Raw genomic sequence first — 17059 nt, forward strand, 5'->3', positions numbered from 1 at the left:
TTGCACTGAACAAAACCATAAACCGGTGGGCCAACAAGGGTAACACATTTTATTTTATAGCATTGTGGCCATTTTTTTAAACTATAATATCATATATAATGCTAGCTATAATGATAGCTAATTTGTAAGTACAATTTACAATTCTGAAATCAGCTGAGCTTCGCACCCTGAGAAAAGTAAATTATTGGTAAACAAGTTGATGTCATGCTTTAGGATTTTAGTTTCAAATTTGTTTAATTGTCATATCTTGAAACAAAAATCCCTTGAGAGGCCAATTCATGTCCATCCATACACTTCTATTTCACTTTTCTTTGTTTTGCAATCCAGGAGCTGTTTTTGCACGCTTTTAATCACATATCATTTTAATGACACAATCATATAAGCCTCATAAAATGTTCCGAATGATAAACAAAATAGTGGCATGTTTATGATCAGATTGAGTTCATTAATAGATAAAACTTCAAAAGAAAAAGAACACCTAGATAGGATTGTCATGGAAAACTACTGTGTTATATATTAACTTTTTTTCGAAACAGCAAAGAGCCAGCGGGAACCGTTTCCTAAGACACAGCCAGTGATGAATCACAGCAACTCCATGTCCTGGATGGTCACATACAAGTATGTTTTACACCAGAGTCAGTTTGAATAACTTTGTCTTTTCTTCAAGAGTAAAACATGAGTCTGGGAGCAGTTTCGTCATTTTAAAATAACATAAAGTAAGATTAAACTGTTAGTAAAGAGGCCTATTTTGTCAATTTTTCTGTCCTCTTTGGTTCCAACCAACTATGGCTGCCTAATGGCTGCCTAACACTTGTCATCATGCCCGCCAAACCCAGATCATGCACTGGCCGGATCGCTGCCAATAACCTCTGAGGACTGAAATCCCATAAACCTGTGACCTTCTTCTGGCTGGATCCAAACCGATCCCATAAGAGGCTGTTGAGCCTTGTTGGCAGGAGGTTTGTCTGTAAATGATTGAGAAGTTAAACCTGCGTAACTGCACACCCTGACCCGAGTCCAATCACCGCTAATCCTTACCGCACCACCTCCGTAAACTACGTGAATCTGTTCCGGTCACAGTTGATTCTCAACTGGCATGAGGCACAAACTCCATTATCTAAGACATGAAATCTACTCGTAAAAACTTGCAAAATTCTGAATAACATTTCGTCATTTTGTAGGGACTTCTCAGTGCTGCCTCCTTCTTAAAGGGTCTGTTCAGCCAAATTCCAATAAACCTACTTTCTAACTTGCCTCTAGTAGTATGTCATCATGGTGTTCTATTTATCCAAGTGTGAGCATATGTCTGACATGTTTGCCTCCATCCCAATATGTCATTTGCTTTCCAAGGAAAAAAAGAAGTGCCAAAGAAAACTGGTTTTTCAGAAGACGATTGGACTTAATTTCTACTAATATGTCGTTGTTGAACTTAATGCCCTTCGCTTCCATTATGTAGAAGCTATAGGAGTGGCAAACATTATCGGATCTCAAAGATGGACGTCTCAAAACCTGGGAGAATAAAACTACCTGCATGACTAAATGCCATTGGAGGTATGTGACAACATATTTGTAACTGAATCTTTGAAGCCAAAACCACCGCAGTACTTTATGGTGTAAGAAAAACACATTTTCCATTTTTGCCTTTTGTATAAATGACCTATAAAACTTGAAGATAACATTGAATACACACATTGTTTTTTAAGTATATAATACAATGTTGGTCTTGTGGAAAGTCCAAACATTGGAGCAATGAGATAACAGGCTAGTATGGAAATGATCACTGCGTTTCAAGCCTACAGGGGAAACATCTGAGTGGTATTTATAGGCTGAGTGGGTGTGGAAGAGCTTCAGTTAAGAAGATGTGCTTCCTGTCCAGTTGTCCCTTTCCTCCTGTCCCACAGGAGGACATGCTGGGTCTGCCTGACCTAATTCTCTATCAATTTTCAAAAAGTCATAAATCTGCTCAGACTGGAAAATGAAACATGAACTCTGAATAAATGCCTCAACATCACATTCTGAAACACCATGACTGGGGCTTCACATCAAGTCGGAAACTCATTGATAAAGACAGAGAGAAAGTCCCTCCGATATCTCCTCAAGGTGTGACAGATTATCTAGGTGAATCGTAAAGTTGTGGTGGAATGTGACTGGAACAGTACAAATGTGTGTGCAACTTGCCATTGTAAGTTAATCATTGATTAAATATTAATTTCTCTTTGTGTTATTCCTTGTACAAATAGATTCTTGGCCTAAAAGAATCATCCTCTTCACTGTAACAAAATCTCCACACTGACCATTAAAGGAAAAGTTTATGCAGATTTTTGACAGGCTCTCAATAAACTGCTAAACTGAGTGGAGACATTACATAAGCAACTTGGATATAGCCGGACAGAGTTGGCTGCAGCAGGCCAAGTGATGACGGCCGTGTTTGGAACATTGTACTTTAGAAAATCTTAGCTCTGCTCTGAAAACAGCAGCCGATGTCTGCACATCTGGAGCAGATGAAGCTACATCAGGCTAACGTGTTTAGCTTTGAAGTGAATTTGCTTACAACAAACGAGATTTCAAGTAGATTGTTGTTCAAACGATTGATGCTCATCACCTTGCACTTTCAAAATGAATCACTTTGCATTGGATTTTCAGTTTGAAAAAGACATTCCAGATGAGCTATTAAACCTTTTGTTAAATAGTTGTTAATGAAACTAAAAAAACTACTTGATTGGTAAGATAAGATAAGATAAGATAATCACTAAAAAAAATGTCATGATTTGATAAGTGATCAATTTATCCAATGTGTATCTGACTCTTACAATAACTTTTGAGATTTTTCACACAAACAGTTCATGAAATATTTTCTGTCGGTTTTGCTTTGCGTTTTTAATTTCCAATGGAACATCATAGAAAAACAGAATCACCTACAGAAACCCATCAACTTCAAGGTGAAATGTTCTAGCACTGCCCACAGAGTTTTGCTGATTAATCTCTGTTAACTGCAAAACAATTTAGAGACAAATTGAAGATAAGAAAGATATATTTCCACTATTAAATCATCAGGTTGACTCACCTGTTCTTTTTCTGGTTTGTCAGAGATGTCGTTCATGCTGCTGGAGGTCAGGTTACGGTGAGTTGTGGTGGGACTATCTGTAAAAAAAAAGAAACATCAACCCCATGAGGTTAAACCAGTTTCACCTGAAAACTCATCCAAAAACTGAATGTTGGGAAAAAGGATGGCAGAGACCCAAGAAAAGACAGTGGCCCAGACAGTTTGCTCCCCAAGCAGCGCCGTAAAGAATAACCAGAGACATCTTCCACTCAGATGTTCACTGACTAAAAAGGGACAGTCACTGGTCTACATACAATCTGCTGTAAATCTTAAATCAGTTATTAAATCAATAATATCCAGGCTGAAAATTCCTAATTAGAAAGTAAAGCACCAACAATATTTTCTATTATCAATATAAAGTACAGCACCATGTTTCCATGTTCAACCATTTCCAACATTTATATTTAGTATTTAATGCCCTAAAGCGCCAAAAACTCAAACATGATGTCGATAGTGTTCCGTCTACTTTATTCTACAACAATAATGACATTTATTATTCAACAAACATCTTTCTCTACACTTTGGGAAATTAGCTAGAAAGACAAATGAGGTGCTCACTTATTAAAAATAATAATAATAATAATGTGTATAAATAATCAAAAGCTTTACTATTGAGAATATCTAATCATCTAGGGGTCCGTCTTTCACGTCAAAGTCGTCCACTAAGTGCAGATGAACAGCAGAATGTGATTGACGCTCTGCTGACTTTCGTTTTTTTTCAGCTCGTCAGAGATCTGACAGCAGAACGTGACCTTACTTCAGTCCTGGAGCCGTCGCGGGTCAGAGAGGTTATCAAGAGCGGTAACAATCTCAACCAGAGCAAATTCTGATGCCACTGTATCCTTTCATACGTCTGCCCCCTAAGGATTGTGGGTAATAACATGCTTGTCAGTATGATGCAGCCAGTATAAATGATGAAATTGTAGTACTCTTATAGAGTAGATACAGTAATAAAGAAAAAAATATACAAAATTTAAGGGAAATACATAAGGGATCAATTATAAATTTAAGCCAAATGTAAAGTTTTGGTGAAAAAAAACTATTTTAGAATGCTACACTATAAAAAGCACATATAAACGAGTACTACTACTGCACTAGACACATTGGGACAGGTGACATTTTCAGGGCTACGTTCAAACTGCAGATGAAAGTTTTCCAGTTCTGGGTTTCACGCACATGGACACTTAAGCTGATGTTTTTGAACAACAAAAGCTGGACACTCATAATCCATTTCCTGTCTGAGCGACATGGATTGGATGTGTGCAACAAAGTGAGATACTGAAGCATTTCACAGAAAGGTATAGTTTGGTGTCTTGGTATATTGTCTGAGTGATTCATTCATATGAAGGAAAGTGAGATAATTTAAAAAAAAGCTAAATATAAGAGCTACTTGGTTTTTTTTAAAAGATGCCTCACACAATACTCTTATTAGTTTACTTGTTTAACATATTTTATTGTATATTTTCATATTTCTATTTTTAAATGATGTCTTTATTATTGCACTGTTTGTTATTTACTCTACGCACCAATCAATCACCTCGCCAAATGTATGTGTAACGTACTTGGCAATAAACAGCTTCTGATTCTGATTCAAAACTCGAATATAAACCTTTTGTTTGGTGTTTCTGTGACAACAAAAACGAGCCGTGATTCAACCAGAACTGATCGGTGGTCTGCAGTGTGAACGTAGACCGGGTCCAGTGAACTTACTAAGCCAGTCCATGCTGGTACTCCTTTGGGACTGCAAGTCCTCCATTGAAATGTGACCCGACAGGCAAGTCACAGAGTTCCCGAGAGGACTACGAGCTTTTAGTGGCAGCAGCAGGTTATCGAAACCCAATCCAGGGCAGCAAGAAAAGGAGGAAAAAAAGAGATGGAAGGGAGAGATGATAGAAAAGCCCGCTGAGCCAAAGTAAGACATTTGTTAGGAGACTAAAATCAAGTGGTTAAAAGATGCATATTTTTATTAGCTGTGCAGAAGAGAAATTAAGAGGATTGGTGTCATTAAATCAGGCACCCATGGGTCATTGGACAGGATTTCTGCAACTGGAGTTAGATTGTATTTTAATAAACTTGAGGATGTACTTTATCCTTTACTTTATCAATTAATGTTTATCAAGGACAGCTTTGTATCAGAACTGTGATGTTGATAAGGGCTTTTCAAGTGCCGAGTTTCCATTTGAACACAAAGCAAATCCTGAACAGAGAGCTTTTTCCTTTTTTGTATGGCTTCCATAAGAAGAAGGTAATAAATAACTCCACTTTCCAAAGACCCATGGCTGGTAACAGATTAATTACGTTGTCAACGCAGTGAAACATCCAGTTACTCAATATGTTACAATCACAGGACTCGTACACGAGTTGTTAACATCAGTTAGACATCTGTGAATGAGGGCTGTCACTTTAAATCTCACCGCTTCAGATCGACTGATTGAATATTCTGTTTGCTGCTGATTAATAAGGTTTGATAAGGTTTAATATTTGCAGCTCTGTGCTGCCGACTGAGGAAAATATTAATAAATTCATGTCAATTTCACTGTAACAGAATTCATTTCAATGGGTTTTAAATGCATCATAAAGCAGACGTGGCATCTATTTCAATCAAGCCATGTTTTTTTTATCCTTTTATCATTTTTGCAGGAATTATTTTTTTGGCGGTGATAACCCTCGGCGAAGTAAAGTGACAGCCCGTCCTGTGAGATGAAAAGAGTTGTTACATTCAACTGTAATTAAAACATGAGTTAAAAAGGAGTGAAAATTAAACTTTATCATCAACTGCAGAGATTCTGATTGCTGTAAATTATAATCAACTTAGTCATATAAATTAGTCATATCCTATCAAAGTACCCGATGAGTTTTATGATCTCACATGGCCTTGGACTTCTCTCACCTAGTGTCATAAATTCATGCACTGGACTCAATTAATCAGTGTGGAAATTTACCACTGGAGTCGATTTGAAATTAGCTCCACCTGCTCATACAGGTGATGATCAATTAAATGTTATGCATTAGTACAGTTACCCCCAGTGAGTATATTAAATGTGTTGTTAGAGTGATTACACCAAATGATTGTGAAGATTTAGTAAAAGACATCTACTAACTTAGTTGAATGTTAAGTGAGTCAGTAGTAGTACTATATTCGCACTTTGTGTAGGTTTTTTTTGTGTGAACGCCTTCAAAATATAGTATAAGGTCCTATATTCATGGTAAGGTCTCCAATTAAACCATTTAGGATAATCTGGTACTTATTTAGGAGTAATAAGTGCCACATTAGTGGGTTCATGCAGAGGGCAGCAGTGTGTCCTTTATCTCACACTGTGGTTTTTCCCTCTGCCCTCAAAACTCACTTCACACCTCAATTCAAGACTTGAGGTTACAAAAAAATCTAATTTAAACCCAGTAATTCAGGTATGTACAGCTAAACCTATTAAAGAGTAAAAAGCCGATTGAGTTTTTTCTTTATATCATTTAAAAAATAAAGACTGCAGCAAACTGGCATCAGTATTACCGTTTTCCTGGTTGGAAAACAGCCTACTTGCACTGGAGACCGTCTTGCCGATGTCAGCCAGAGAGCGCAGGTTGGACTTCTTGGTCTGGTGACGATGTCTCCGTAGCAACGTGTACATCACCTTGTCCTTCAGTTCTGGTTTCAGCTGGCCGATCTCTATCTGGTTGTCAGTGATCAACTCTGGAGGTGCAGAGAGAAAGAGAGGGGAGGGAAAGAACATTTTGAGGGAAGATGATTTCTGTTTTTTTAAGTGAAACCACACCGAACTAAGACTTGACAAGCTATACTATTAGGGCAGCTTATTGGCAAGAATCTAGCCATACAATGCATATCATGATACAGGGGTCAATGTACTGCAATACTGTAAGCAAGGAGATACATTGTAATTTTCTTAATCTAATTAAGGAAATCCATGGTATGAAGAACACACCGGCATAAACAAAAAGTCTCTGTAACATCAAACATCTTACAACGGCTTTTGTGCAATCAGAGACACAAATCTTGGCCGTTTTTGAGAATCCATACAATACGATGCACATTTTGTCGGAACAAAAGTTAAAAACCCAAATGTATTCAACTTCAGTGACATTTTTTTGCCTCAATGTCAACTTAAAATCTTTACTTTATATGCAAAACAGAAAATTTTATAATTTAATCAGAATTGTCAGAAAGTTTTCTGTGACTTAACCAATTGTTTTCCAGCTTAGGAGGCACAATGAGCAGGATTTTCTCTTAAAAACAATGCATAGATAAAATAGTCCCTCTCAATCATCACTTATGACCCACTAGAAGTTAGTGGCGGTGTCTGTATCTGCAGATACTCTGTCCTCTGCCTACTCATTGTACCTTTAACTACATTGTTACATGAATTCATCAAGTAATTGGAGACAAAAACAACATTTTCTAAAGTTCAATACTGAACAATTCAAATAATAAATAAACTAAAAGCAAATGTTTTGTGAAACATGCATGCTGCCCAAAATACATTTTCTTTCATATGATATTTTCATTCTCCGTGTGATTGACACACTAACCCATCCGTCAGCATTTAACCCAACGGCATTAATTTGGTAACAACTAATTGAGTCGACATAAGTAGTCTCCTCATTCTTGCCACCCAGACTGCAATGCTCCTTAATGAAAGTCTTCATGGCATCATGTAACGGCTCAATCAAAAGGTCTTGCCTATTTAACAAAAAAAAAAAAAAAAAAAAGAGAAGGTCAGAAGCCTGAATGCCGACAGATAGCAGCCTCGGGGAGTTTCTCTTCTTTGTGGAGGGGTAGTGCCGCTAATGGCCCATCAGTCAAGTCGGCCGGCCTCAAAGCAAGAGGCCCAGCTCCGCTCGGCCTGTACAGCGCATGCAGCACACTCAATTACTTCACATTAATCACTCGTAGTGGTAACTCTTCCTCCTGCTCCCTCATGCAGACAAAAAACGAGGAGAGTTGGCTGCCCCCTCGAATTGGGAAGTTTTTTATGTGACCATTTGCAAGCTCCTATGTGAGCCCCGCCAGCGTTCTCATACAAAGTACAGTACTGGTACGGACTTGACTCGGAGCAGTGACCTTTTGCTTTTCTTAAACTAAAGAAGAGGAAGGAAGAGAGCCTCTGAGACCTGCGTGTGTGTGTGTGTGTGTGTGATGTGCATCAACCCATAAACCTGCACGCAGCCCTACAGAGCAGCTCTGCATAAAGTGAAACGTCACAGAGCAGATCGAAGTCGTACTTACTTACTTACACTAATCTGAACTTACCGACAACCTGAGGTAGAGTGGAAGCTTCCAGGTCCAGCATGATGGTGCCTTTCTCTATGCACGTCCGCAGCTCAAACAGGCTGTGTAAGGACAGCGTGGCCACGTGGGGTTTACTCCAGCGTTCTCCTCCTTTCTCCACCTTCTCCTCAAACTTGATCCACCTGGAGGGATGAAAAACGGGAGAACACGGAGTGGTTTGAACTGGGAACTCAGGACAGCTACAGGCGATAACAGAACATGTAAACATTTTAAAAAAGGAGTTTGATATTAATGTTTTTTATGCCACTTGTAAGTACTTACAATATATGGAAGTGCATTTTTTTGTGCCTTGAGACATCCATGTTATATTACAGGATCAAACAATGGCAACATGCCAAGAAGTCAATATACAAATATAGTTTGTATATTGACTGAGTTTACCAGCATATGACAATACACAGACTGTGTGTATGTGTTTTATGTTCATATACAGTAGAGGTTTTGCGGCTGCATCACAAATCTAAGAGCAAGTTTTGTACAAAAGAAACCAGAAAACAACTCAAATGATCTTGTACACTCACCTCACATCTCCATCATCTCTCTGCTGGACTGATTAAATACCTTGAAATACTGTTGACATACTTGTTACACATCATATACCATACACTATAAATATATATATATATATATATATATATATATATATATATATGATACTATAGTATATATTTGATATTCTACTCAACTTTTATTGTTATATTGCTGTACCACACTTACACCAAATGTTATATTGTCAACTATATATTGTTTTGTGTTATACCTTACACTATATTATACCACATACTATGTTATATTGTTGTATTACACTACATATTATGGTATTATATAACTACAGTACTACACCTATACTGTGTCTCATGTACCATACTATACTATGTTATGTTGATATGTTACATATTGTTTTCTGTCTCCAAATCCATAGTGTTTAGTTTCTATTGTAATTATATTCTTATTTTAGTTTATGTACCTCATATTATTTTAATTATATTACTTTCTATACCTAGTATTAATTTCTGTCCATGTACCGCTGCAAAAACAGAATTTTACCCCCTGGTGATCAATAAAAGTGAATCTGAATTATATGGGTCCTAGTGTGGGAAAAGTGGTTTAAAAAAATAAATAAACGGCACATCATTGTGAAACTGGCGATAAACTGTCAGTTGTGTCCAATTTGGTCGAGTAAATGGTTGAACAAAATCTCCCTTGTATTACTTCTTTAATACTCTCACTGCAAAGCTGCCAAAGTCACATCAAGTGCCAGGGTGACATAGTGAGAAAATTCAGTTCTTTGTTTTGTTAATGGTTAAGAGAAAAAGGATTCTTTTTAAATTCAGAGGCAGTGTTTTAATTTCTATTTTCCTCATGTATCTTTTTAATCACTCCCTCTCTCTCAGAGTCAGAGAGATGAGAAACTGACCTGGTACTGAGAACTTGTTTCTATACCAGGGGTTTATTTGGCCAGTTTTGGCTGCCAAAATAGCACTTGGCAGACAGCCAGCACTACCCAGCACTTGTGAGATCTTTTATTCATTCTGGGGTCCGCTGAGAGCACTTGGTGAGACTTTGGATGGAGTCTTAATCTCTGCAGTAATCAGCAGAATAATAAGTCTGACATTAAAGATGCAGGACTGATTTATTTCACCTTTTGTAAAAACAAAATCACTTTTTTAAGGGTCTGGAACTGTAGTCCTCTTTCTAACCTTTTTAACCCTGCAGAGCCTCTTGTATTATATCATTCTTATTTTATTGTGGGGCACTGCTGAGAACTCTGCCCTTATGAAAAGAAAAATCTTTATACCTTATTTTATTGAGATCTTTGTTCCCGTTTGATTTTTGATTTTTTTTTTGGATTTGTTCTTACTGAGTAAACACAGGTTTGTTTCCTTGTATATTAACATATTGTATATTTAGAGAAGGACACTTTGTACCTTGTTGTGTTAATTAGGTGTTTTTTTCCAAATGGTTAACATGAAACATAATTCCAAAGCCCTCATTCTCATTTAATTTGCATATTGACTTACAGGTTTATACAGGTTAACCTGTCAAGCTATAGTGACACCTTTTGAATTTTGACATGACTCAGTCAAAGCCCATCTGTGCTCATTCTCCACCAATCTGATATCAATTTCCTGGGTGCATCAGAAGCTGGACAACTGCATCATCAGAACTTGGCTTTAAAAAAACCAAAAAAAAAAACCTTCCTGAATAAAAGTGAAGGCACTTATTTAAGAATACTGAAAGACTTTGACAGCAGAGTTCTTCAGAGGAGTTCCTCTGCAAATGACCAACAGTGAAGCAAAATGCAACTTCTATCTGCGGTACAATTGGTCAGAGGTTATGATAACAGATCAACTCTTTTGGAGCCTCAAACAGCAGCCCAGGGATCCAGTTTCCCCCTGAGAGAGCTTCACTCATCCAACGCTAATGACGTATAAACAATCAGCCCATCTCTATCCCATCCCATCCCACAAGTGGGCCACACAAGAGAGACCTGTGAAACCCTCTGAGCTCCCTTTTTTTAGGCTGCTCCAAATTCAATGCACGGCAAACTCTCTGATGTTAGAAGAACTGATTTGAGACTGACAAATGGTTGAAGTTTACAAATGTTTGATTAGGTAGTTTACTTTGGGATGGCTGTTTAGAACTAAAACCTAAAGAATTCAATTAGACAGTTTTTGAGGTGAACTTTAAGCAACTTCAAGAGCAAGAAACTTTGATTTGTAGATGACTTTTCAACTGTGTTACATGTTTTCACAAATTGAATAAAAGTCAAAAGAGAAGGTTTCTAAACTTCATTACAGCTGTAGGTGCACATACAGGAGGCCCCAAGTCTGGGACCGAGGTTCCTTACCTGGCCGTCTCCTTCCACTCCATCTCCTGTCCATCCACCGACAGCAGCTCGTCCAACTCCGTGAAGAGTTGAGGCGGCGCAGGGCCGTCATCCTCCTCGCCGAGGATGAAGCGGATCCTCTCGGCCGCCGGCGAGACTGCGGAGAGAGGAAAAATACTGCGGTTCATAGGCTGGCAATGGTGCCCGTTGGGTATGGGTTTGGGCACCGGCTTCTCCTCCTCAGCCGGCGCCTTCCCGTTGACCTCAGGTGGAGGTGGAGGCGGTGGGATTTTCACCATGACCTCCTCTACTTTCTCCTCCGTGTCCTCTTCCTTTTCCTCCTTCTCCTCTTGGTTATTGTTGTTGTTGGACATCTTTAAAATCTCAGTGACCCACCCCGCCCCGCCCCCCCTTTACTCTCCCAAATCAGCTGATTTGGGTTTGCTCCTCAGATAGTGGTCGGCGAGCTCCACAAGCTCACCAGAGTCCCCGAAGCAGCAGCTAGACCCTCATTAAAGTCTCGGGTGGAAGTGACAGCCGCTCTCAGCTGCCTGCTCCAGCACTTTGAGGACCAGGTAGGAGGGGGCCGATGGGGATTTAGGGGTCCCCTCAGTGACAGTGTCCCCACAGCTAGCCCCTTCTCCCTCTCCGGCCCCCCCTTCGCTGTTCAAACAGGCCTTCGCCATTGGCCCTCCAGCCTTGGCAAGCTGCCCTGGAGCCCCTCATTAACAATTAGGAAATGGTCCACAAGCTGTCCTATTCTTTAGCAGAGGCTTGGCTTTCCTTCCCCTTGTCTTCTCATTTAAATATATTTAGAGAGCAACTAAAACAGAATTTCAACAGGATTGATTTACAGATAATACTTTTTGTTGCTAATCAAACGTGTTGAAAACGTTCGGCACTGTCGTAGTGCGTTCCAAGTGGAGACAATAGTTGAACTTTCAATGGAGAGGGAAACAGTAACCAGCCCCTTTTCACTAATTCATGTAGAGAACTGTACACAAAGATTATTGTCATCAGCAAACAGCCACACAAGACGTGCCCATGCTGGCATCATTAGAGCTACAGCTCGTTTACGGAAAAGGCTCACATAAATGAAACGACTGAATCTCTGCTCGAGGAATCAGACTGCTAATGTGTGACAGAATCTCCTGTGCACATGCTGCATGCTTGAGATTAATGTGAAATGAATGTTAATTATTCAAAAAAATATATATGATTAAAAACATTTTACTGTGCCTCCAACATTCTTCATGTATCAAAGGATAGCCAATATACATTTTTACAGTAAATCTCTTATCTTATCTTACTATCTGTAAGATGTGCTGTGGCTCACGAGGTAGAGCGCGTGTCCCGTAACCACAAAGTTAGTGGTTCAAACCCCTCTTGAGTCAACATGCCGAGGTGTCCCTGAGCAAGACACCTAACCCCAAGTTGCTCCCCGGGTGCTTCTTCTTAGCAGCCCACTGCTCCTCCGGGATGGGTCAAATGCAGAGAATTGTATTGTATATCGCTATATAAACGCAAGTCCATTCATAAAGTCCATCTCCATTGAAAGGCCCTAGATTGGGTTGCACAAGTTATTTACAAATCCATTACTAACTTTCAAATCGCTTAGTAAGTGCTTAGTAACTACTAGCTGGTTTCAATCTAGTGATTAAGTAAATCAGGTTGCAGATTTAGGTCAGATTTGTAAACTGTATTCATGATATCCTATACTCTTTAGTCTTAGCAAGTCAGTTGGTTCATTGAGCTACGCAACAGTTACACTTGGGAGTTAGTGGGTGTTACTATTTAGTATTAATAAACTCTTAACGTTAGAACTAGGCTTATTTTTGGACTTTTGAAGAGCTGGAGCAACCAGATTCAGGACAGCTGCAAAGGTGTTTTCTTGATGATTGAGCCTCGTCTTAGGTTTAGTTGGGTGAAGTCATGCTGAGAATTGCATTAAGTCACCAAACTTGAAGAACCAATGGTAATTATAAAAGGCCAAATTTTTGCACAAAATATACCCATTGTACAGTAGAGTTAGCTGCAATTGTCTTAAATGTCGTGTTACAGCTAAACCTGCTAGAATATATGTGGAAAATCAGCAATGTGCCGTTTATCCTGCTGTTGTGCATCCTATCTTTGTGAGGTCCACTTTGAGTTTTAGGCTTTTTTTTTAAGAAAAGAGGACATTTTGTGAGGTCTAAAATTTGATTTTCGATTTGGGGTTAGAATTAACTTTGGGTTAAAGTATGGGCATGTGGTTGAGGTCAGTGTTAAGGAATGTATTATGTCATAGAGGGTCCTCACAAGCACAGAGGCATGAATGTGTGTGTGTGCCAGCTGGCTGATCTGATTACATAACAGCTTGCTATTACTGGGGCACTGGAGAGTTGACTATAGATATTGAATATGTCATAGTTTCTCATTAATTACCTCGATTGTGGTCTAATTTGTTCCACAACAGTTTCATAATGAACCGACATTATCTCAACTTTGAGTCTACGCAGACCAGCTCTAGGTTGGCATGGAAAGGCCTAGAATGAAGGTGGCTCTTGGAGAGACATTGCTGCTTTCCAGGACCGTGGAGTCAGTGATCGCTGTGCCCTTACTTCCTGTCAACCCTGCAGCGATGCCTGAACCTGACCCGTCTTAAAACACGAACCCCCTTCATGTTAACCATGCTTTGTCAGTGTGATATTTTTGCTGTGTCTATACAACAAATGTGTCTATGATTAAATTGCATTCTTGAGCACAAAGTTCTTCATAGATCTAGTCTCTTCATTTTTCTCTCAAAGTGCGCCAGATTTGATCCATTTAAGTTTAAAATGTACAACATCCAAGGAGTCCAAGGACTTCGCACCCTCTGAGCCTTAGAGGGAGCGAAGTCCTTGGACTCCTTATCTTAGACTAGAAACCCAGGGCAAATGAATGTATAGCAGGCCCTGGCAGAGTGACAGTCCACCTGGTGAAAAGAGAAATTCTCTGTGCCATCCTGCCCTTAAATGAAGAATTAATTCAAACGTCTGCATCACAGAGGAAATACAATAATCCAGTGTTGAGTACTTGACTGGACTCTCCTTTGCAAGTGAAATTTAGACATTTATTTAGTCATACACACCACGCTTGACATCACATCACCCACCACATTGAGTCAGTCATTCATTCATTCGGTCAGCAGTAGGTGGTCAAACAGTAAAAGAGATGAAAGCTTGCAGTTTACCCTTATTGTGTATTTCGCAACACCATAACAACAGCAGCAGCAGGTACGGGCCAGACAAGCAGCTGTGAGATTACTAGGTGGGGGGAGAAACTGACGGTCTGCTGGCACACACATATACACACACACACAAACACACACACATTACCACAAGCTGCAACTAGCTTAAGTCACCGCAGCTTGTTTAATAACACCTCGGGTGGAATAATTTACATGTGCGTTTCACTCGTTTAGCTGACGCTCCGTATCCACTGCGATTTACGCTGATTACAGTAAACAGTTCAAACAAGCTTTAAATACCTATATGGCCAAAACTGCATACAAACAATAGTGAGCCGTGCAAGGACGGGGTCCGAGCCTCAGGGATGCAGGCTCACGTGCTGCTGGGCTCCTTAAATGTGCGTCCATTTAAACAAAAGTAAGTGGTAAACAGGTACAGTAAAAGCAGGGAAGTCAGGTGTCTTCTTTCTAAAGAGCATATAAAACAATCCACAAATACTAATTTTGTTTTCATCCTTATAAAATCAATGTAATGACATCCTGCTGCAGGAAAACCATTATCTTGCACGAGATCACGAAAAGCCAACTGACACCCATTGTTTACAGCTGCAATCTGCTTCTTTCTGAACCTACCTGCATGCTCAAATAGCCTTTATATTATAAATGTACTTATAACAGCTATTCATTTTTTACAGCATTAGCATTCAAAATACTTCATGATTAAGGAATGAGCAATAGGGGAAGAAAGAAGCACGTTTTCATGGGGACATCTAAAATATGAGGTTTGAACTTCAAAATGAATTCTCTGAAGCTTCTTTTAATACACTGTAGGCATCTAGAACTATCAAGGGGTTATCCAGGAGAGATGTTTCTAACTCATTATGAGAAACTGATGCTGCGTATCCATACTATCCAGTAAAAATCTCCGTCTGGTAACAAGCACGGCGATGGTGCTAGTAGGAAGGTGGGTGAGAAGGGTTAGAGGGTGAGGCTCGGTGCAGAGTGAAAGCAAATAGTGGTGAGAGCAAGCACGAAAAGGAGGGATAGAAATGAAAATCCCATCGTTCAAACGCAATTTCAAAGCTCTGTGTGCTCTAGCCAAGAGCCATGGGCATACAAAGAGGACTTTGTCCCAGAAGCAGAGGCTCATGGGATAGGGGATGGAGGAAGAATGCCCGCTGCCCGGCAGAAAGCCTAGTGTGACTGCCACTAAAGGCCTGTTTAGTCCCACTCTTGACATGCATCCTACACAAATACCTTCCATCCCCTCTGACCTTTATGGAAAAACTCAGCACATTATAAGGGGCTACATGGGGTCTAATAGCACGTGCATTGTTTGTGACTGTACATGCAATGATAATGCAACTCAGCATCGCTCATTGGAAGCAAAAAGAGGGGATCACTGAGAGTACAGGAAATGTTTTCCGTGCCACAAAGTCTGACGCTCAGTATGCAGGGCAGCTAGCAGAGAGGCAGCGGACAGGGATTGGATCTGAATGCAGAGTAACAGCCAGAGGGGTGAATCATTGAAAGCACAGTATTTATACTCACAGCATCCAGCGCTGGTATTTTGTTGTGATAGCTAAGGTGGGCATGTTCTGATGAGAACGTAACAATTTCCAGCTGGAGAGGGGGCCGCACACTAAACTGAAATGAAATGACCTCAGAGCTGTCTGCAGGTAAACTGAATACAACAGCCACATTTTATCTTTGCTTTGACTGCAAACAGACCGATGGAACTCATCAAAGAAAGGTCAAGTTTAAGTGTGATTCCAAGTTTGTCTACAAAAGGGCTTAAGGCATCGTTTTTTTCCAACACTCAGCAACATAAGCAGACTTTTTGATGAATCGTTTAATCCTCTGGCCATAAGGGGTAACCCCATCAAGGCTTAATTCATCTTCTGCTATGACTTTACACAAGATGGTGCATCTTTGCACCACAGCAGAGGCTCCACCTCTAACGTAATGCACGGAAAGTAAGTGTAAAATTACTGAGGTAAGCAAGTGTGCAAAAAGCAGGCAATCTTATCCAGCTTTCGTAGCTACACCTATGAGAAAAGATGTACCGAAATTTACTAATTATCCGCCAAATTATTCTGTATGTTATGCATGTAATCGTGACGAGGAAGTCCCACAAGCAGCCATCTTTCAGCCAGGAGACCGCTGATTGTTCCCCGCAAGAAACAAGAGGTCAATGTTAATGTATTTGTCACGTGACTTGCGTAAAGTAGTCACGGCACTTCTATGGTTATTTTAACCCAAACGACAATCTTTAACTAAACCTAACCAAGTCGTTTTGTTGCATAAACCTAACTGAAATGTTACCTGTAAAGACAGATGTTTCTTTTGAAAAGACTGTATTAGTGTTAGGAGCGGACATTGACATGTGTTGCCTTACTTTCGTAGGTAAACACACAAAACGTCTTACTTTTCGTAAGAGGTCATACAAATCCATATGAGGATACGTTGGCTTATAATATATATAAATATCAGTAGTCACTGTGGCCACAAGTGGGGATTACAGTGTAACGGCACACTGGATTTCCCAAGATTGAAATAAATCACTCATTTTAAGATGCAAGTTGTACATCTCCTAACAGCCATTATGTAATATTA

The 17059-nt window shown here is 39.6% G+C and overlaps 1 protein-coding gene across 1 annotated transcript in view; it reads right to left on the reverse strand.

The window, feature by feature from the left end:
- The window catches only part of slc4a4a (solute carrier family 4 member 4a), a 57343-nt gene that overhangs the window by 21794 nt on the left and 18490 nt on the right, over positions 1–17059 (reverse strand). Inside the window, exons 4-7 of the mRNA XM_054610855.1 lie at positions 11257–11392; positions 8367–8527; positions 6639–6791; positions 3065–3141 (exon numbers count right to left, since the gene is read on the reverse strand). Coding sequence (XP_054466830.1) covers positions 3065–3141; positions 6639–6791; positions 8367–8527; positions 11257–11392 — 527 coding nt within the window. The remainder of the gene's footprint in view (positions 1–3064; positions 3142–6638; positions 6792–8366; positions 8528–11256; positions 11393–17059) is intronic.

This window comes from Anoplopoma fimbria, chromosome 13 (genome assembly GCF_027596085.1).
Source record: "Anoplopoma fimbria isolate UVic2021 breed Golden Eagle Sablefish chromosome 13, Afim_UVic_2022, whole genome shotgun sequence".
NCBI classification, from domain to species: domain Eukaryota; kingdom Metazoa; phylum Chordata; class Actinopteri; order Perciformes; family Anoplopomatidae; genus Anoplopoma; species Anoplopoma fimbria.